This window comes from Staurois parvus, unplaced genomic scaffold (assembly GCF_062004578.1).
Source record: "Staurois parvus isolate SC_StPar_1 unplaced genomic scaffold, SC_StPar_1.0 ptg000376l, whole genome shotgun sequence".
In the NCBI taxonomy this organism is placed as follows: domain Eukaryota; kingdom Metazoa; phylum Chordata; class Amphibia; order Anura; family Ranidae; genus Staurois; species Staurois parvus.
Window position 1 is genome coordinate 1,513,606 of NW_028318172.1, and position 22,384 is coordinate 1,535,989.

The 22,384-nt window shown below is 39.1% G+C and overlaps 1 protein-coding gene across 1 annotated transcript in view; it reads left to right on the plus strand.

The window, feature by feature from the left end:
• EIF2B5 (eukaryotic translation initiation factor 2B subunit epsilon) overlaps window positions 1–22,384 on the plus strand; it is a 46,386-nt gene that overhangs the window by 12,925 nt on the left and 11,077 nt on the right. The window contains exons 2-9 of the mRNA XM_089685464.1: window positions 173–297; window positions 11,002–11,187; window positions 11,272–11,449; window positions 11,828–11,908; window positions 12,012–12,089; window positions 12,663–12,975; window positions 17,803–17,948; window positions 22,182–22,320. Coding sequence (XP_089541590.1) covers window positions 173–297; window positions 11,002–11,187; window positions 11,272–11,449; window positions 11,828–11,908; window positions 12,012–12,089; window positions 12,663–12,975; window positions 17,803–17,948; window positions 22,182–22,320 — 1,246 coding nt within the window. The remainder of the gene's footprint in view (window positions 1–172; window positions 298–11,001; window positions 11,188–11,271; window positions 11,450–11,827; window positions 11,909–12,011; window positions 12,090–12,662; window positions 12,976–17,802; window positions 17,949–22,181; window positions 22,321–22,384) is intronic.

The window sequence follows — 22,384 nt, forward strand, 5'->3', positions numbered from 1 at the left end:
GAAAAGAGAGGTGCAGACTCAAGGTTGATATTGACAAAGTAAGTGAGAGATACACACATTGGGATTGGTTGGGTAGAAAAGACACTAGAAAAGGCTTTTATTTATTATGAAAAGTAAAATTCTGCCTGAAATGGTGAACTTCGCCTTTAACAAGTTTTTCTTTCTATTACAGGCTCTTTTACCACTTGCCAATGTGGCATTAATAGATTATACACTGGAATTTCTTACTGCCACTGGGGTTAAGGAAACATTTGTCTTTTGCTGCTGGATGGCAAATGAAATAAAAGAACACCTAAGGTAAGCCTGAAAATTCTGTTGGAGGGTTAAAGGGTAGAATTGACATTGTCTAGACCAGCTTTTCTCACCTCTTTTACTCCAGAGGAACACTAGAAATAAATGTCCGGTCTCGGGTAACCCCTAATACTTATATTCCACCAGGGGTCATTGGGGACATGCTCCTATGTTGGTGGGAGAATACCCCACCTTACAGAGATGGTCAGAATGCCACCCTTGCAGTCATGCTGCTGGCTCTGCCAAATGGCATGACTGCAAATGTGGCATTCTGACCATCCTTGCAGTCATGCTACTAGCTCTGCCAAATATCATGACTGCAAATGTGGCATTCTGACCATTCTCGCAGTCATGCTGCTGGCTCTGCCAAGTGACATTAGACCTGGAACTGTGCAGGCACTCAGATGGGAGGTCAGTTATCCACAGCTCAAGGAACCCCTGGCAACCTCTGGAGGAATCTTAGTTAAAAATGGCTGGTCTAGGCTCTGGAGAACCTCTTCTAAAGGTTTTCTAGAGAGATTTGTTCTTTATATTGCTGGATATAGCAGATGGCAGGATGACCAAGGTTTTGTTCACACCATATGTGTAGAAAAACTGAGTGAAACTGATGTGCAGATTTCACTGGCAGAGACCTCAGTTTACACCAGTTTTCATGCACGCTTTAATGAGTTTTAGACATTTTGGAGATTCCTGCACAGAAACGTTTTGCCGGGATACTATTGTGGCAGTGTGAACAGGGCACATAGAAGAGAATTGATTTAGTTGTGCCCTTGAAGAAAGCATGCAACAAAACTGGCGAATCTGCACGATGGTGTGAACAAGCCCTAATGCAGGCCATAGATGTGGGGAAAATCGGCATTTTTTTTTTTAATACAAAATCGTAAATCGGTCGTTCAGACGGCCGACGTTGCCACTAATTAAAAAAAAAAGTCGGCGGGTTTTAGTCCCGTCTACGGCCGTCAATTAATATAATAGCGGTGTCCCTGCATAGAGACCTGCTATTATATTTGACAGAAGAAATAGATTATGCAGAAGAAGAAGAAGAAGAAGAAGAAGAAGAAGAGAAACAACATTGTATCTATTTGTACTTGAATAGAAACATCTGTATCCGAAATGCATACAAATAGATACAATGTTGCAACTTTTTTTTCTTCTCCATCTTCTGCAAAATCTATTTCATCTTCTCTTTTCTTCTATTCTTCTTCTTGATATTCTATTTCTTCTTCTCCTGCAAAATCTATTTCTTCTATTACTACTTTTTCTTCATAGTCAATTTATTGTCAAATCGGCCAGAAGAACTGCCGATTTGACCATAATTTACCGTGAAAATCGGCCGATCTAACAAATCGTCCCAGGATTTTCCAGCTTGGCCGATTTTCAAAATCTCATAAAATTAAGAAAAACGGCCGACATTTTTCCCCACTAACGGTACAAATATCGGACGTTTTTTTTTTTATCAGCCGATAATTCGGCAAGAAAATTGGATATCTATGGCCTGCATAAGACCAGGAATGGATATGTAAATATATTTTCAGGTAGCAAAATTGTTGCTTGACATTATTTAGCAGTCTTTCATTGGAAATACTATTATATTTCTTGTGCATATGTGCTCTCCCCCACAAATTATGTAAACATTTTGAGAGGCCTAAAGTGTTCATAAACATTTTCCATTACCACTGATTTTTGCAGCGTTCCAACAAAACTTTCTGTATTGTATAACTATCTCGTATGAAAGAAGCGCCATCTAATGGTCAAATCCCTTTTTTCCCCTGACTGATGTAATTAAAACAAATACCATATTACAGCCACTAGATGATGATACGAGATATATAAATAAAAATGTGTCATTTTGTTTCTTATCAAAATTTTGGACAAACTTTTAGTTATTCAGAGATGTATCTGACTTTCCGAATCACAATAGTAACAAATTTCAACATCTCTAAAATGAATTCAGGAAATGAGTAAGGTATAAAAGGGAAATAAGATTCCTACTTGCAGCATAGAATTTAAAAGAATAGAATAAAACAGAATAGAAAATAAGGGAATATAAAAGAAAAGACTAGAAAAGAATACAATACAACTGAATAGAACATAAAATTAAAGAATAGGATAGAAATTGAAAGACTAGACTAGAAAAGAATAGAAGAGAAGAAAATAGAATAAAATAGAACAAATATAGCTTTTCTCCAAAATATGAATTCCAAATTTCTGTGAATAACAAATAGACTAAACAAATTCCGAAAAGGAATCACTGTAACATGACAAAATTAAATTTATTAACTTGACGAATGAATCTGAAAGCAAACATTTTTTCCATTGTGCACATCTCTAGATAGAATTATATAATATAGAATACTGCAAGTTTCGTAGGAGCTGTGTGAATGTGTCACATTTGTTCGGTATATATATATATATATATATATATATTCTATTAAGTTCATGGAGCTTGGCTAAGTGAATTCATGTATAATTTACCTTCTCCTCGCCCCCTAAATTCACATTCTGGGGGTCTGTTTAGAAATGTTTTCACACGATTCACACAGCTTTCACCCAGGATTCACACATTTGTTGGGAAAAAGCTATAAATCCTGGTTGAAAGTTGGGTGAGTATTGTGGGAAACAATTTATAGTTAGACAGCTTGGATTCACACACTTGAAAATTCTTATTTTTAGAGCTTTTTATAGCAAATCGATCTGTAAGCACATATTTGTGCATACCGAAGTATGTTGATTTCTACATGATTAATTGCAAACTAATAAGATGTTATTTAAGGTAGAATTCCAGGCTAGATATAACTAAGCTTACACCTACTCTCACCATCCCTTTCCCTTCTAACGCCTATTCTAACTACTCTGTATAAGGATGATGCTTATACTTGCCTATTCTCAGGGAGCTCCAGTCTGGTCAAGTGGTCAGCTCCCAGTGGCTGGTTTCAGGGGAGAGGAGAGCTTGCCGACAGTGGCTGGAATGCCTGGGTGGTGACTTCACCCATAGGTTCACTATGTGGCATGCATTGTCGCTGTTCCTCCCTTCCCTGAAGTCAGCCACTGGGACCAATCCTGTGATCGAACCGTAGCCCCACGAGAATAATTAAATACAGTATATGCATCTTCCTCCTACAGGGTAGTTCACCCCTTCACACTGGCGTAACACAAATATGCGGCCTCACAGAACTGGGCTTTTTGCCTTGGGGCTGCATATTTGTGTACCTCTCTTTGTGCTGGGAGTGTGCTGCACAGCGCGCTGCCAGCACAAAGACTGGGGTGTCACTGAGGGACCCGGGTCCCGTTCTAACGATCAGGACCCGGGACTCCCCATTTCGTGTCACATGATTGCTGTGATAGCCTCTGATTGGCTATCACAGTGATCAGTTCTCTCTGAATGGAGCAGAGAGATACATTGTATCTCTCTCCCTGCATAGAGAAAAAAACTGAACTATTTGTTAAAAAAAAAAAAAAAAGTAAAAATACATTTTAAAAAATACCTGGTTTAAGCTTTGATCTAGTTCCGTGCCAGGGTTAGTGTTTGGGTCAAGGTCAGGATTTTTATTTTATTTTCTTAAATTGGTGTTGGTGTCAGTGTGTTTTTAGGTAAAAAACTACAAAAGAAACAAAATGCGCACTATTGTTTCTGGGCTGTACTACGGGTAAAAACCACAAATAACATACACATATATGGTATTGCTGCAGTCGCCAAGAGCTGGAAATTTTATTTTGGGTTGTTCTTTGGTGGTAGGTTATGGTAGTAACAAGAAACACACAGCTAAATTTAAAAATGTATATATATTTTTTTTTTACTATTTTGGGCCAGTTTTGCTTTGATAATTAAAAAAAAAAAAGTCAGGAGATATCCAATACCATTTACCACTAAATGAAAGCCCAATGTGTCCTGAAAAAAATGCAGTATAATTCACCTGGATGTACAAAGTAGTTGTGATGATATCTACGGTTTTACTAACATGTGAAAGTTGCAAGATTGTGCTTAGGCATTAAGATTTGTTTTACCCTTAGGCATGAAGGGGTTAAATGGGCATTAGAAGGGGTGTGGGAGCCATTTTAAGCTTCGTTACTAGCCTGGACTTCCACTTTAATATTTAATTCATAATGATAACATTTTGTATGTAATAAAAAGCACACACAATGTATATTGGCATATCTTTATTGACTATATGGGTTAACGAACAAGGTTACCGTATGTAAATCCCTTTATTTAGTAATGCATCTAACGTTACCATTAGTAATAGCCAAATCAAAATACTTTATAGCTGCAGGTTATACATGCCTCTAGATTATGAGAAATTTTGGATAATTTCTGTTTACTTTTTGTTATCTTGCTTGAATGCTGTGCCTAAAGTGTGTGTAAACTCTCACCTCATAAAACAATCCATTCAGTTTAAAATAGAAATGAAAGGCAAAACATTTGTGTATAGATATAAAAAAAAAACCCATTATAAACAGTTTCTTTTTCCTTTTTGTGTTATGTGATCACATTCTCTCTGTTCTCAGCTGCTTAAGAGCTGGGGAGGAGAAACAGCAGGAAACTGAACTTCCCAATGAAAGGCTGTGCAGGAGGGGTGTGTCAGAACAATTCTGATCATTGGAAGAGAACAGATTGATTTCCCAGCACAGCTAGAGCACTGACCACTATCTGTTCTGCTTAGTGTTGTCAGTTTTTAATAGGAAAGCATAGGGACTGACAGGAACACCAGGGATTACACACAAAGGAAGCAAGTACATGGTACAGCAGGCACATATCATGAATATTAAATATTGGGTTTACATATTCTTTAAGATCATGCCACAACATTTTACTGAACATTAATGAAAGTGGTAGCAAACTCTCAAATTTTATTTTTACCTACAGGAGAGCTTATAATAAATTAAACAAATGTGTTGCACTGTTAAAAGTAATACCATTCAAGTGCATTGATTGTGGTGTGAAAACTGCAAGAGGACCAAAAGGGCAGAGCTGTAAACAAGTGAGGTCCATCCTTTATCAAGCGGCTAGCTGCCCTTGGAGTTTATGTGCTGATCCATCCATCCTTGATTGGGATTTGTCCCTAAAACGCAGCTAGACCGTAATTCAGAGGTCTCAGCTTCTGGTAAGAAGCTTTTACTTCTCTTGGTGGTGCACATGTCGGTGAGGATTGGAAGCACAAGACCACTTTTTTGTTTGATGCACAGACTGAACATGATTCGTTTTACATGAACCTGGCTTATGAACTTTATTATATTTATTTATGACTCAGTTGAGTTAATGTGTATTTTACAGTTAATTATTGGTGTGTGTGTGTGTGTATAATGCACTTTATTGAATGATATTATTTTTAATAGCGCAACACATTTGTTTACTTTATTAACTTTTTCTGTGTTTTGGTGGAAGACACAGTGAGTGCAGCTGTTTATTTTTATTTTGATTTAACACTTTGATTAATTGCTTGAGTAATTATATTTTTTATACTAGAGACACGTAGTGCAGGATATTACTTTTATTTATAATAAAGCTTTCCTGTAGGTAAAATAAATATCTCCTAAACGTGAACAATTTAGGAGATTTTTTTAGCGAGCAACAGCCGGTGACATCACCGTCGCATGCTCTCTGAAGGAATGGCATACCCTTATGTGCAGAAGTAAAGTCATTGTGTCTCGGCCAATCAAGCGGCTGCAGCACGGGAACCCAGAAGGAAGACTGCAATGCATACTAGCACATTATGCTTTGTATTCTGTCTTAGGAGAATTTTTGTAGCTTTAGTGAGATATTCATTTTAGATATGAGACTAGCATGCCAAAAAAAAACAGACAACCATTCGTCCGATATTGTCATCGTGGGTACGAGGCTTAAGTCAAGGTAATCTGAAATTTCTTTTGGTCAGATCATGTTGTACTTCAACTCTGAAGTACAACTATCTATAAATTAAAGTCCAACTCTAGGAAACTTTAAAGTTTTCCTTGAGTGGGGCTGCATTTGCGCTGATGAAGTTAACAGAGCATTTAAGTCTAGGGGAGTTGTTAAAGGAGGTTTACTTTCTCAATCCTTCAGTCCTCCTCGCTGCTAGGTTGGTCCCCGCAGTGTCTTCTCCTCCTAAGGTAGACCCAAATGAGCAATTAGCTTTTGTAGAGTGGATGCAGTCCAACTGCAGTGTAGACCTTTCAAGTTTTCTGAAGTTTGGCTTTAAACATCATGTATTAAAGTGTCAGGTGTTTTCACAAGGCCTGTACACTACACAAGGCTGCTCTAGTAATGAGAAATGTTACAATACTCTGATTCAAAGTCTCCCACGCTGCCATTCAACTATATGTGAATCAGTCCGAAAATTAAAAATGTAAATATATGTGCCTTTCCAAACTCCAATATATTGATTTGATTGCAGCAGCTAATATCATGTGATCCCACACCCAAAATATCCAGTTAGATTAAATACAACCACCGCACAAAGTTAATTACTTCTATATCTAGATAAATGAGAATAACTCAAATTACACCATTGTTCAAAATACAAATATTTAAAAATTCAATATGCTGTGAAAAAAAAAAACTAAATAATAAAGTCCATAATAATTTCTTCCACCTCTACTGTAGAAAGTCCACTTTAAATGTCCATTTCCAATATTAACTCCACCCGCGTTCACAGCAATCCTTTATCTCAAAAGTGCTTCCACCACCTCCTAGTGAGGCCACTTATCTCAGATAGCTGACCTGCATTCTAGGTCAAAACAGCACCTTGCCGTTTAAGGGCACCAATCCACACCACTTTGTAGATGTCAAATTTCCCCACGACTTCTCACTTCTTCGTATAGATACTCATAGGAATAAAAAGAACCTCATTGCGCAATATGTAAAACTCCAAATTACTATTTATTACAATTAAACAAATAACACGCACAAAATAAGTTTACTATATCCAGTGCACGCAGAATAGATTGCCTCTTTAAGTTATTTTCTCCCTTAAGGCTGGGTAATGGCTTCAGATAACTCACCAAGATTGGCGTCTTGTGGTTCCTGAATGTGATGACATCATCTGGCCCTGCTCTTGGAGCTTTTCATCATCCAATTATGACTACTTCAGATGGATCCTTCTTGTTGCTATTAACTCATTGTGTACCAGCAGATTTTAAAAACCTATTTCTTTCCCTTTTTTTTCATAAATGTACTTGAAGCCTGTTTGTGCTACGCATTACGTGTTTGCCATGCGAGTAGCATGGATGGTACCAATAGGAATGTCTGTTCACACATAAACCTGTTTTAGTTTTCTGTTTTTGGCAGCAGATAATTACCATAGTTGCTTAAAACCATCTGTTAAATAAAGGTATGGCCTTTTTAAAGTGGTTGTAATGGCTGAAGGTTTATTTTTACCTATTACAGAAGGTAAAAACCCTGTGTGCTGCTCCTCCCACAGCCCCCCTGGTACTCACCGGAGCCTCTTCTCAAGCCAGTGATGTTCACAGGAGCCTTGGCTTTTCTGGGTCTCTCTGTCCTTGCACTACATACAGTAGTTGATGGTAGATTTAAAGGAGATTGTACAATCAGATTGTATAGTGTATGGTAAGCTTTACAGAACCCAGAACACTATTCCCTTTATTTGGGAGTTTATTTACAGCATGCTGAAATCACTTTGCTGCTAATAAAACTGTTGAGTTTCAAGACATCACCCAGCCTGAGCCTTAACCCCTTGACGCCGACGTAACACAAATATGCGGCCTCACAGAACTGGGCTTTTTCCGTGGGGAAGCATATTTGTGTACCTGTCTGTATGCTGGGAGCGCGCCGCACTGCGTGCTCCCAGCACAAAGACTGCGATGTCACTGAGAGCACCAGGTCCTGGTCTAACGATCGGGACCCAGGACTCCCGATTCCGGGTCACATGATTGCTGTGATAGCCTCTGATTGGCTATCACAGTGATCAGTCACTGTACAGCCTGGCCCCCTTGTGTTTTTCTCTCTATGAATGGAGGAGAGAGATACATTGTATCTTTCTAACTCCTGGCATGTTTGAAAAAAAGATAAATATTAAAAAATAAAGAAAAAATATCTAGATCAAGATTTGACTTAGTTCAGTGTCAGGGTCAAAGGTCAGGATTAAAAAAAAGTGGTATTGGTGTCGGTGTGTTTTTTAGGTAAAAAAAAAAGATAAAAACAAAATGTGCACTATTGTTTTTGGGCTGTACTACGGGTACAAATAACATACACATATATGATATCGCTGCAATCGTCAAGAGCTGGAGAATTTATTTTGGGTTGTTCTTGGGTGGTAGGTTATGGTAGTAACAAACACACAGCTAATAAAAAAATATATATTTTTTTACTATTTTGTGCCAGTTTTCCTTTGATAATAGAAAAAAATCAGGAGCTATCCATTACCATTTACCACAAAATGAAAGCCCAATTCGTCCTGAAAAAAACAAGGTATAATTCACCTGGATGTAGTTGATATGTATGGTTTTACTAACACATCAACGTTGCAAAATTGTGCTTAGGCAATTAGATTTGTTTTACCCTTAGGCGTGAAGGTGTTAAGCTAATAATATATGGATCAAAATTTGACTGATTCAGCAGGAACCAGTCATGCTGTCAGAATACAGTGACACAGCGGGGAGGATGTCCCCATCCACCTTGATTGTGTGGACAGGGAAATTAGTGAAGTTTTGGGGGGTTTTTTCGTTGTCAGCTGAGCCATGTATGGTTAGCTTTACGTGTTCATTTATCAAATCTGGTGCAGCTCTGCATATAAACCAAACAGCTTCCAGGTTTTTTTTTCTGTCAAAGCTTAATTGAACAAACTGAATTTAGAAGCTGATTGGCTACCATGCAGAGCTGCATCAGATATTTGCGCTCCCCAGTTTTAGTAAATCAACCCTGTAGTCTTACTCAGAGGCATCCCTAGGGTTGGTGTCACCTGGTGCGGTAACACTTGGTGACACCCCCTCCGACGATCCCCGCAGAATGAATTGGATCTGCGGATTGAGCATAATGGATCGGACACTGATCCATTATGCTCAATCCGCAGATCCGATCCATCCTGCGGGGTTTGTCGGCTTTCTTTACAACTTACCTTTCTTGGAGCGGGTCCGGTATCACCCCGTATAGGTTGCATGCCGACTGCGGGGATCGCCGGCATGCAACCTATAAGGGGTGACACCGGACCCGCTCCAAGAAAAGGTAAGTTGTAAAGCAAGCCTACAATCCCTGAAGGATGGATCGGATCCATCCTGCGGGGATCGTCCGCTTACCTTTTCATGGAGCAGGTCCGGTGTCACCCCGTGTGGTCGGTGTCACCCGTTGTGGGCCGCACTCCCCGCACCTGCCTTGGGATGCCACTGGTCTTACTTTATTTGGTATTGTAACATTGAGGAAGATCAGAACACATTTTCAGGACAATCAATGCTTTAATTCACAAACGATATGACAGCCAAACGTGGCCCTCAGCTCTCCCTAATGTTGCTTATTGCAGCTTTTAGCTGTAGGATTGCTTTGATATAAACCAGGTTTTTTCTGATCATTTGCTTCACTGAACACTTCTTATAAGCAGGAAGTTGATCAATCGAGAGATAAGCATCTTTATTATGTTCCTCTTACAGCATTAGTGTCATTAACAAAGGTTTTATTTTGGTTACATCCTTCTAGGGCTTTTAATGAAAATGCAACATATTAAATGTCAACAAAGAACAATGAATCAATCTACAATGTCAACTGTATTCTAGATGGCATCTATGCTCCTTGAAGAGCACATTAGCATTAGGTTGGAGAAAGGCAAACATACAGTTTTACATATACAAGACAAAAGCTCTTCTGTAATTAAATGGTAAGTCAATAACATTACAGACGTCAACTGTCTGTATCATTTTGAGAAGCCTAGGTGTGGGGTAATAGGAAAACTGCTGTCATAGACCATATTTAGAGATACTTTTTTCTGTGTAAAAAGTACTGAAGCTGTAACTTTTTTTCTGTATATAAAAATGCTGCAAAAAATACTTTTTCCAGTAAAAAAAAAAGTTTTTTTTATGAGTAAGGTATTTTTATGTTACCCCACAACTATGCTTCTTAAATCTAAAAACCAATATGACATAGACAGTTGGCACCTGTGATGTTATTGACTTATTCAATTACAGAAGAGCTTTTGCTTTTGTAAAACTTTACTGTATTTTGTTTGTCTTTCCCCTACCCAAGGCTTATGTGCACTTCAAACCTGCGTAGATGCCTTCCATAATTATACTGTTGGCATTGTGGATGAATTCATTGTTCTTTGTTGATATTTAATGTGTTGCATTTTCATTAAAGCTTTTTTAATAGACAAGGTTAAGTCTTGGAAAATCACGTGACTTACAGTGTGACTTTGCCAGGTGACTCGAGCATTACTTTGAAGCAACTCTGAAGCAACTTTTAGGGAATGCCTGGGTAATCTTCCTGTAATGTCAGATCCAAGTCACATCAATATAGATGAGGATCCGACTTGAAGGCGACTTTCTTTAAAGTCTATGGGCACAAGTCGGTTAGACGTTGTCTTGATGTATTACAGGAACCTTTTTCTAAAGTCGGAGCGACTTCAGTAGTGCTAATTAAGACAGCTCTCATTGACTAACATGGGATTTCACATGTCATGCAACCTGGGGTCTCACAAGTCTCATCCCAAGTCGCGGCAGTGTGAACCGAGCCTAAAGTGAATGGAAGTATAGGTGCAGCTGTTATCTAACAATGTATGTATTCCTGGACAGGAATTCCAAATGGTGTCGACCTACCAACTCCAATGTGGTGCATGTAGTGACCTCTGACCTTTACCGTTCACTTGGGGATGTCCTCAGAGATGTGGATGCTAAATCTTTAGTTCGATCGGACTTTATCTTGGTCACTGGGGATGTGGTTTCTAATATAAACGTTGAAGCAGCTTTGGAGGAGCACAGGTAAGATATTTGTAAATTTCCTGTGGCTAATTTTATTAAGTGTTCTTCATTATTTTTCATAACTAAGAACTTTATTTCTTTTAGGACACGTCGGAAATTGGAGAAAAATGTTTCAGTAATGACCATGATCCTGAAAGAGTCCTCACCGGGTCACCGCACAAGGTGTCAGGAGGATGATGTTATCATTGCTATGGATGGCAAGACAAAACGTGTACTACTCTACCAAAAGAGCCAGGAATTGAAGCGATACCACTTTCCAACAGTAAATGAATGATCTTTCTCCCAAGCCCTGTGCAAGGAACTAGAAAGACAAATTAACTTAAGGGTTTTCATACAGTAAATAACCTTAGGGTATTGCTAACTTCAAGGCTTGCTTTTGAATTGCTTTGATATGTCTGGGTGGCAAAGCTAAACTACTATAACCTCATTTATCAGTATCATGGGTTTACAGTTCTCAACCCACATTTGTAGACAAACAGAAAATGGTACTACAACGTCTCTGCATGCATATATGCAGCCTAGTATGGCTACAGATGAGACAGGTTGGTAGGTTACAAGACATTGTATAATTTCACTGGAGAGTGTGATCGGGTATTCACTGGGAGAACTTTAAAAATTGATTTTGTTATTGTCTTTGTAGAGTATCTTCCAGAGCAAAACTGATGAAATAGAACTGCGCCATGATTTGTTGGACTGTCACATAAGTATTTGTTCCCCTCAGGTATGGATTGTTTATTTTCCACAGATCAGTCATCTGCAGCTGTATTGTTGTAACATTTTGTAATGTAATTTTTATACATTTTTTTTACCCTTCAATTTCTTAGGTAGCAGAGCTGTTTACAGACAACTTTGACTACCAAACAAGGGATGACTTTGTTCGTGGCATCCTTATTAATGAAGAGGTAAGATATTCAAAGTCTAAGAAGCTGGGTAGACTTAGTGGCATTCCAGTCACACCCTAACTAAGCCTAAATCTACTACCACCCCCATTCTAAGTTTATTCTATTTACCCTGTAAAGAAAAGATCCCTAGATCACATGACTGGTTCCAGCACCAGCTTCAGTGTACAGGAAAGGCAGCGACAATGGTTGCATATTATGTCATCTATAGACTTACTAAGAGGCAGCCATTGTCTGCTGTCCCTCCTCTATACTGAAACTGGTGCTGGATGCTGGTCAGACCAAACCAGAGCGGCTTCAGAATAGGTAAGTATAGACATATTTTCTTTTACAGGCTAGATAGAATAGTTTAAAAATGAGGGTGGGAGTAGATTTAGGCTTAGTTAGGGTATGACTGGAATTCCACTTGTACGTGATCAAGATTGCTTTACAAGATACATAAGCTATTTAGTACATTTTGTGGCATCAGCAAAGAATAGTTCAGGTCTGGAGATTTCTCCTCTGTTCACTGCATTTTCTGAATGTTTGTCTTGTGTCTGATTTAGCTTATTTAACCATATTTTTGCCTACATGCAGATCTTGGGAAATCAGATCCACCTTCACGTGACTCAGGAAGAGTATGGTGCTCGTGTCTCCAACCTGTCCATGTATGAAGCTGTAAATTCAGATATTCTGTGTCGCTGGTTGCACCCTATAACTCCTGAAATGAACTTCACTGATCAAGATAAACAGAATTACACTCACTCCCGTCACAATATTTACAGAGGGTCAGAGGTCAGTCGTGGCCATGGCAGTATTCTGCATGAGAATGTTTTGATCGGCAGTGGCACTACAATTGGGGCAATGTGTAACATCAGCAATGCCAGCATTGGAAGAAATTGCAGAATCGGTAAGTTACAGGGAGAAATGGGGTGGTTCAATGAATGGTATGGAAATTAAAGTGTGTTTAAATCCCAAACTCTTTTTCTTTAGCTTTGAATAGGAAAGGTGTGTGTGTGTGTGTGTGTGTGTGTGTGTGTGTGTGTGTGTGTGTGTGTGTGTGTGTGTGTGTGTGTGTGTGTGTGTGTGTGTGTGTGTGTGTGTGTGTGTGTGTGTGTGTGTGTGTGTGTGTGTGTGTGTGTGTGCGTGCGTGCGTGCGTGCGTGCGTGCGTGCGTGCGTGCGTGTTTTCTTAGAGGAGTTTTAGATTTAAATATTCTCAATATAATGAGCTCATCCAGAAGGCTTTAACCTGCAGTTAATCACTTTCATGCCTTTTACTAAAAAAATCAGTACAACAAAATAACATTTAATAGCCCTGATGCTCATAAAATTTAAAAGAACTTGGCCACCACCATTATGGTAAGCATTATTAATGAACTATTGTTCATTTATTTTATTTACTTGTATCCTCCACATTAAGCTCCGATGTGTCAGATGCTCCTAAACTCCTAAAATATCTAGAATGTTACACATTCTTTTTTCTCTATTTATTCTGACCCCTGAACTCTGTTAGCTGGGCTGTGTGTTATTTATACCTCTTGACCCTACACTTCCTATATTACATAGTCATGACTCCCTGTATACTTATCTATGTTCCTGCTTGGGAGATTTACCCTCTCTATTTGTCCTAATGACTTTGTCGCTGTCAAATTTTGGGGTTGGAACAGGAATAGATGGGATGTCTTCTAGTGGGGGACACTTGTAGTGACAACTAAGAGGATTTCTCTTGACTTCGGAGAGATTTCCTCTCACTCCTGATGTCTACTGGGCTGAAAGTTTGTGTATATGTATGTGAGAGTTTGTGTTTGTTTGAAATGCTTGATACAGGGTACTGTTGTTCTATGAATAAAGGGGTTGGAATCAGTCATGGGGGGTGTATACGCCTAACCCTTGAATTCTGTTCGCTAGACTTTTCTGCTTTCACTCCTGACTCATGCACTCTGTACATGGGTATGATAAGCTGGCACGCTTATCGGGTATTGGTAAGATGATTAGGTGTGCACATCACAAAGGAGGGAGTCGCGGGCATTGGGTGACCTTGTCATCTGCACAAGGAAATTAGAGAAATGGCCTTTTGGAATCTTTCTGTCCCACTCTGAGTGTGCTGTCATAGAAAATTCCCATTAAGGAATTTCTGATAATTTTTTTTTTTTTTTTTTTTAACATGCAGTTTGAAAAAAAACAAAAATATATAGCATAGATGGGTACACATTTCATTAGAACGCTAAAGGACTCCCCATTTAAATTCCTTTTTTATGCATTCATTAACCCCTTAATGCCATCTCTTTAAGTGGGCTTTATTGCCTGGCAGGTGGGCATGGCTTCTGTATCATGTGGCTCTCACAGCATGCACATGATTTGGAGCCCATCCTGCTGGCTCCCGATCAGTAGCTGTGATTAGTAACTCTCACTGAGTAGATTTGTGTGCTCGGAGCACACAGCGAGCGCGCTCGCATGCCATCGTGGACATGTGTGGCGGCTGGCCGTTAAAGCCCGCCTCTTTTGCCACTACATATATGCATTACATAGTTGACAAGAGATTAAATATGGTTCATATGTAAGAAGTACATGTTGATAAGCTATCTAAATTTGAATATTTAGGCACATAACAAAAGATTTGCATATGTATCTTTTGTTATTTTTTTTTTATTTGTTACATTTATTAAATGTATCTGCATTTCTGATATCTAGGTCCCACAGCATAGCTATTGAAAAATCTGAATTCCTTAGGGTGGTGTTTTAGTAGTAGTTAAATCAAGAGATCTATTGTGGTAACATTTTTAGGACACCTGGAAAGGTCACCTTTATTTATTTTTTGCCTTGAAGTCAGTTTGTTTGTTTTTTTTTTAATTGGTTGCTTGTTGTTTGCATTCTTAAATTGGTAAGCCTAGGTTCACATCTATGCAGGTAGTGCGCCTCATGTATGCGCGGGCACATCAGCCCATTCATTTAAATGGACTTCTGTACCTGTTTTTCTTAAAATATGACTGCATGGTGCTTTGGCCCCATTCAGTTTCACCTGAAATGGGTAGTGTTTTCCAATGCATGAGGATGCCATCAAGATGAAATGGCACCCCCGCATATCTGCAAGAGAACAGCGCAGGAGTGCAGGAAAGCGTGCGATTTACACATGGTCCCACAACTGTGAACCTAGTCTGAAAGCTAAAAAACTGTTATATGGAAGCAGTCTTTTGGAGCATTTTGCCAAACCTCTGTCATTGTTCATATATTGTTGTTCCTTCCTGCAATGTTTAAATTTTTTTTTTTTTTTTTTTTTTTTTTTTTTATCTGTATTTTGCTAGTTTTTCACATTTTATTGTGTAGACCCACAAATACCTGCTCAGCCTGCAAGTAAAGTCAAAAAATTAAAAATACACACTCCTGCGCCACAGAATAATCTCCAAACAAAGGTATGAGATGCTGCTGTACACTAGTGCAAAACACCAAATAATATAAACCAAAATAAACAGCGCAAAACAATACCCAAACAATAAAATTAATTGGATTATTAATTTGGTTTGGGTATTGTTTTGCGCTGTTTATTTTGGTTGCAAGTAAAGTCAACCTAATGTAGCTTCCTGTGATGGTTTGGCAACGATGCTGCACATCTACTGAATTCAGAACAGTTTCCCCTCTCATCTAGGCTGTGTCTGCTTGCTCTGCAGTGGAATGGGAAGGTGTTGCAGAGGAGAGGACATCAGCATTGTTGCTGCTGATCCATAAGCTTGTATCTTGTTAATCAGCACCTGACCACACTTAGTCCCGACCAATGCTTTCTGGATTGACAGCACTGCCTCTTTGGCTGAAACCACCCCACTGTAAGCCCCAGTGTCTTGGGGGGAGGGGGGAGGTGCGGAGTGTGTGAGATACAAATGAAGGCAGATATGGCTTTATCAGGGAAGGTAAAGAAAGTTATTTGTTTATTTTATGTGGCTTGTACATCACATAGTATCCAGTATTAGTGGTACAAAACCATTATGCAGTAGTGGTGCACCGTAAAAAAAAATTCAGGGTGCATTTGGTGAAAACCGATATGGACAGTTTTTTTTATTTATTTTTTTTGTGTAATTGTATTATATTTGACTTTTTAATCATCATGAAATAATGAAATCATGACATTAAATTAATATTAATTTAAAAAGTACAATGCAGTAACGCAAAATAACTTTTACTGAAAATAACAAACAAAAATTGGACAGAAAATAAAATGAAATATATAAAAAAAAATTAAAAAACTTAAGTAGAGGCTTTTTTGCATTGAAGTCAGTGGGACGCGATTTTGCATTGAAGTCAGTGGGACGCGATTTTGCATTGAAGTCAGTGGGACGCGATTTTGCATTGAAGTCAGTGGGACGCGATTTTGCATTGAAGTCAGTGGGACGCGATTTTGCATTGAAGTCAGTGGGACGCGATTTTGCATTGAAGTCAGTGGGACGCGATTTTGCATTGAAGTCAGTGGGACGCGATTTTGCATTGAAGTCAGTGGGACGCGATTTTGCATTGAAGTCAGTGGGACGCGATTTTGCATTGAAGTCAGTGGGACGCGATTTTGCATTGAAGTCAGTGGGACGCGATTTTGCATTGAAGTCAGTGGGACGCGATTTTGCATTGAAGTCAGTGGGACGCGATTTTGCATTGAAGTCAGTGGGACGCGATTTTGCATTGAAGTCAGTGGGACGCGATTTTGCATTGAAGTCAGTGGGACGCGATTTTGCATTGAAGTCAGTGGGACGCGATTTTGCATTGAAGTCAGTGGGACGCGATTTTGCATTGAAGTCAGTGGGACGCGATTTTGCATTGAAGTCAGTGGGACGCGATTTTGCATTGAAGTCAGTGGGACGCGATTTTGCATTGAAGTCAGTGGGACGCGATTTTGCATTGAATTCAGTAGGGGGGAGATTTTTCATTCAAGTCAGTAGGGGGGAGATTTTTCATTCAAGTCAGTAGGGGGGAGATTTTTCATTCAAGTCAGTAGGGGGGGGATTTTTCATTCAAGTCAGTAGGGGGGAGATTTTTCATTTCAAGTCAGTAGGGGGGAGATTTATCATTCAAGTCAGTAGGGGGGAGATTTATCATTCAAGTCAGTAGGGGGGAGATTTTTAATTCAAGTCAGTAGGGGGGAGATTTATCATTGAAATCAGTAGGGGGGAGATTTTTCATTCAAGTCAGTAGGGGGCACTTGTTTTTTTTTTCTTAGTGGCAAAACGCAGATAACCCTATTTTCGGACCATAATTCTCAACCCCCGATATATCCGTGCATCACCTATGCAGTTCTAGATGTGTTAGATGTGTAAAAGACTGTAGCCAGTATAACAAAGCAAACCAGCAAGTATCCAAATAGAATGATCTTATAAAGCCTCAGGTCAGGTTAGCTAGAAAAGACATTTTAAGATCTTTCCACTTTTCTGCAATATTGGATAATGTTGAGCTAGTGTTTGTGATTTGTATTAAAACATCACTGTGAATCTTCGATGTATGTTCATTTGCTTCTACACCGTGAAAAAATGGAGCTGGCGGGATCAGGTTGAGCCAAGGATTTGCATACATAGTATAATTGTGCTGCTTTCCAATTTGGTGTCTTGTCTTGTCCTCCATGTTTTTGCTCACCTTAGTGTTGGCTGATTATACACATTGCAGGTTTCTGTTAGTGGATCCTTACTGTAGCTGTATTTATACTGACTGCCTATTACATGAACTCTGTTCACACACCTTACTGTTTCCCTTTTCTTCTGCCAGGTGATAGAGTCATTCTTGAAAGTGTGTCCATTTGGGATGATGTTCACATTGAAGACAGTGTCACAGTGAAGAAATCCATTATTTGCAATAATGTTATTGTGAAGAAAAGCGTGCAAATTAATCCGCACTGTGTATTAACTTCAAAGGTAATAGAGATAATCATTCTGAAAAGTAAAGGTGCATGTAGTGATATTCATAATTAAACACCAAACAAAGGTTTGGATTTATACATTCTGTTCCAGGTGGCCATCTATTTTGTGTCACCCTCCTTACCCCAGTCATCTAGACATCCTTGCTCATAAAAATTCTGGATTAGGTGCCATAGCCACAATGACTTGTGGAACCTGGAGATAAAGAGGATAAAAGACAGTTTTCCCACTCTGCACTGGTACACCTAGAAGCTATCACCAGGCTAGCGGTTTAGTTCTAGGTGCATAGTCACTGCTTAACTAATGAAATGCACAGGCTGTCCTGTGAAGCAATAATGAAGACTGGCAGGGTTGGTATTGGCAGCCAGGAGGGCAATTTGTAAACTTTTATTATATCCAAATATATTGCTGAAAATGTGCAGCAGAATGTGTATGCAGCTACAGTTGTGTTTAAAATAATAGCAGTCAGACATCACTAACCGATCAATCACTGTTTTTGGTAGAAATGATATTTCTACATGGCAAATAATTTACTAGCAGGTGTAGTAGAGTAATAGAAATCCAACAGACCCAACAGTCATGACATGCATGCTGCTGATTCTGTGTAATTGAATAACTAATTGAAAGGGGCATGTTCAAAATCATAGCAGTGTGGAGTTCTAATTAGTGAGGTCATTCATTCTTTGAAAAACAGGTGGCAATTATTGCCCTTATTTAAGGAAGGAAGGCAGCAAATGTTGTACATGCTGGTTACAGTGCATTTCTCTCTGAAATTCTGAGGAAAATGGGTCGTTCCAGACATTGTTCAGAAGAACAGCGTACTTTGATTAAAAAGTTGATTGGAGAGGGGAAAACATATAAAGAAGTGCAGAAAATGATAGGCTGCTCAGCTAAAATGATCGCAAATGCTATAAAATGGCAACCAAAACCTGAAAGACGTGGAAGAAAGCGAAAAACTACCATTCGAATGGATAGAAGAATAGCCAAAATGGCAAGGACTCAGCCAACAATCAGCTCAAGGAAGATCAAAGAAGATCTAACGTTATCTGTGAGTACTGTTACAATTAGAGGACGCCATGTGAAGCCAAGCTATCTGCAAGAAGTCCCCGCAAAGTCCCACTGATGAAAAAAAGATGTGCTGAAGAGGTTACAATTTGCCAAAGAGCACATTGACTGGCCTAAAGAGAAATGGCGCAACTTTTTCTGGACTGATGAAAGTAAGATTGTTCTGTTTGGGTCTAGTGGCCGGAGACAGTTTGTCAGACAACCCCCAAACACTGAATTCAAGCCACAGTACACTGTGAAGACAGTGAGGCATGGTTGCGCAAGCATCATGATATGGGGATGTTTCTCATACTACGGTGTTGGACCTATTTATCGCATACCAGGGATCATGGATCAGTTTGAATACATCAGAATACTTGAAGAGGTCATGCTGCCTTATGCTGAAGAGGAAATGCCCTTGAAATGGGTGTTCCAACAAGACAACGACCCCAAACACACCAGTAAACGTGCAACATCTTGGTTCCAGACCAACAAGATTGACGTTACGGAGTGGCCAGCCCAATCCCCGGATCTTAATCCAATAGAAAACTTGTGGGGTGACATCAAAAATGCAGTTTCTGAGGCAAAACCAAGAAATAGAGAAGAACTGTGGAATGTAGTCCAATCATCCTGGGCTGGAATACCTGTTCACAGGTGCCAGAAGTTGGTTGACTCCATGCAACACAGATGTACAGCAGTTCTCAGAAACAGTGCTAAATATTAAGTGATTCAAAGGAAAGCAAAATCTTCAAACATTTTTCAGTTTATATAGTGAATGTTTGCGTTTGTAAAGAAGAATACAAACACTGCTATTTTTTGGAACAGTCTAATATTCACTTTTCTTCAATTTTTTTAGAGGAACAACACAAATTTGATATATTTTTCTTCATGTTTTGATTTGAATAGAATGTGTAGTGTTCCCAATGCATTTGTGTGTATGGAAATAAAAGCTATCAGAAGGATTCTGAGCTTTATTCACTTTTTTCAACACACTGCTATTATTTTGAACACAATTGTAGGTGCGACATTGAAAGCCCAGCCACTCTAAGCCATGGCTCAAGTCTGGCACTGAGGACAGAGTAAAAATTGCATGCTTACCTGATGAAGTTAATTTCCCCTCGACATAGTTTTCTATAGGAGTTGTCCTTGGTTTCACAATGGCACGATTTCCTCTTAATGCATTTGTATTGAAATTTTACATTTTCAAATCTAGCATTTTGGTCATAGAACAAAACAGAGTGTAGATAAAATGTGCTTAAACTGACAGAGTAAATTGATAACCAACTACACAGGATTTTCTATTTTCACAACAGTAGGATATAGGTCTGGTGTATGATCTAGAGTTTGCACTGTTCCAAAAACCCTGCATCTCTGTGTCAGAATCTCAGGGTCGGAGGTCAGGTAATCGCACAGAGGAGACAGACCCGGAAATAATAAGTATATAGGAAGAGCTGTATCAAAAGGTGGCAAGGGAGCGCGGGAAAGTGATAAATAATAAAGAGGGAAGGAGGAGGAGGGAAAAAAGGGAGTTTGGAAGAGGAGGGGAGTCAATCTTGCTCAGCAAGATGAATTTCCGCCTACAGAGGCCTAGGTAAAAAAGACGTTGACTCAGGCCTAGCTAGAAGAATTTAAGTTGGACGGATCTGGAGATAGTTATATATATAGTGTGTGTGCGTGCGTGTAATTTTTTTTTTGTTTGTTTATCCAGGGGGTTGAATGAAGGAAAAAAAACTGCACAGAACCCCACATCAACACAAGTGGTATTGATGCAGGGATCTCTCCTGTTGTGCTATTGTATTCTGACAGGTACAGTGAAGAGTACACATATACCAAAAGTTGTCTGGTTCCTGCTGAACCTGGATGACTTTTGGCATGTGTGTACTGTAGCCTGCTTTAGATAGTGGGAAGAATACAGTCAAAGTCCACTGGCATGTAGTGTGTAATCCAGAGTTCCCATGCTTTCTGGAATTTAGATTTTTTCCCATGTCATGCACACATTAATGTGAAATTGAAGCTCTGCAAAAGGAATGTTTGGCTTTATCCTTGATCTAGCAATGGTCTGGTTTGCAGCAGTAAAGATATATGAGAGAGTTTGAATTCTGACTTTGAGTAATCAACTGGTTTTCTATCTAGAAGGGCCTCTACTGGTGTTTTCCAAGATGGTATATATTATTTGGTAGGTGTGAGACCAAAAACTATGACTTTTCAGATCATTCCACCAGATTTTGTCCAAATGTGCCATCAGCATTGCATCCCCTAAAACAGTTAGTAGGATATCCAGGAATCACGTGGAAGAGACCAAAGGGTACCAAGTACCATTGCATTGACACATTATTATTTGTTTCTGTGGTTAGGACTTTAAATGAACTTTTCGATGTGTTAGACCATATTTCTTGCCAGTCATCAGGGGAGCTAGTGATCTCAAGATCCAACTCCCAATTTTTGTTATATCTGGACGGCAAGGAGGAACATGACAAGACTATCAATGGGTAAATAGTGAAAGTAATCCTTGGAGCATGGGGATCAGTATTACAAATGTGTGCAAAAGTTGAAAGCGACATAGGGGTATCAAAATGTCAAAGCTGGGAAAATGTGTAATGTTTAATTTGAATATATTCAAATATTTCTCTAGGTGGCATGGTATGTCAGTTACTAAAAGATTCAAAAGACATTAATCCAGAAGGACTTAAAAGATTGTAATTTTGGCATAAGGTAAAATCTTTTCACCATGAGAAGTGGTTAGGGGGGTCCTAGGGTAAAAAAAATGGATTCCTCAAAAATGAGTAAAGGGAAAGATGAGCGGATACAATTTTGCCTGAATACTTGGCATTTCCCATACCTTAAATGAGTGGGAAGGTAATAGGATTAGGGAGATCTCTTCAAAAAATGGGGGAGTGAAATAAGAGCCTGAGTTCAGATAGGTGATATTGCGTAAGCTTACAGGCTCACCCAAAAAGGGATATTTTTCTGGGCATGAAGGAGAGCCCAATGCAAATGTGTGCAGGCTGAAAATATCAACGGCGCATTTTCACATAATTTGAAGCATATCCAGTTTACCCCATGCTTTTGTGATAAGAGAACCTTTCAGCAATTTTCTGTCAAGATGATCACAGCATTTGTAATCTCTCAAGTGACCTTACCTTAAAGTGCTGCTTAGTCCTTTTGTTCTACTATGTCCACCTTTAGGTCATTGTTGGCCCTGATATAAATCTGCCAGAGAACACTGTCATTTCACTACATCATCCAGATGAGGATCAGGAAGATGATGATGACTTTAGTGATGATTCAGCCAGTGGTAAAGAGAAGGATAAGTTGAAAGTGAAAGGTAATAAGGACAATAACATGCAGGTTATAAAAATGTTAATGAAATATTGTCTCTTTCTAGCATT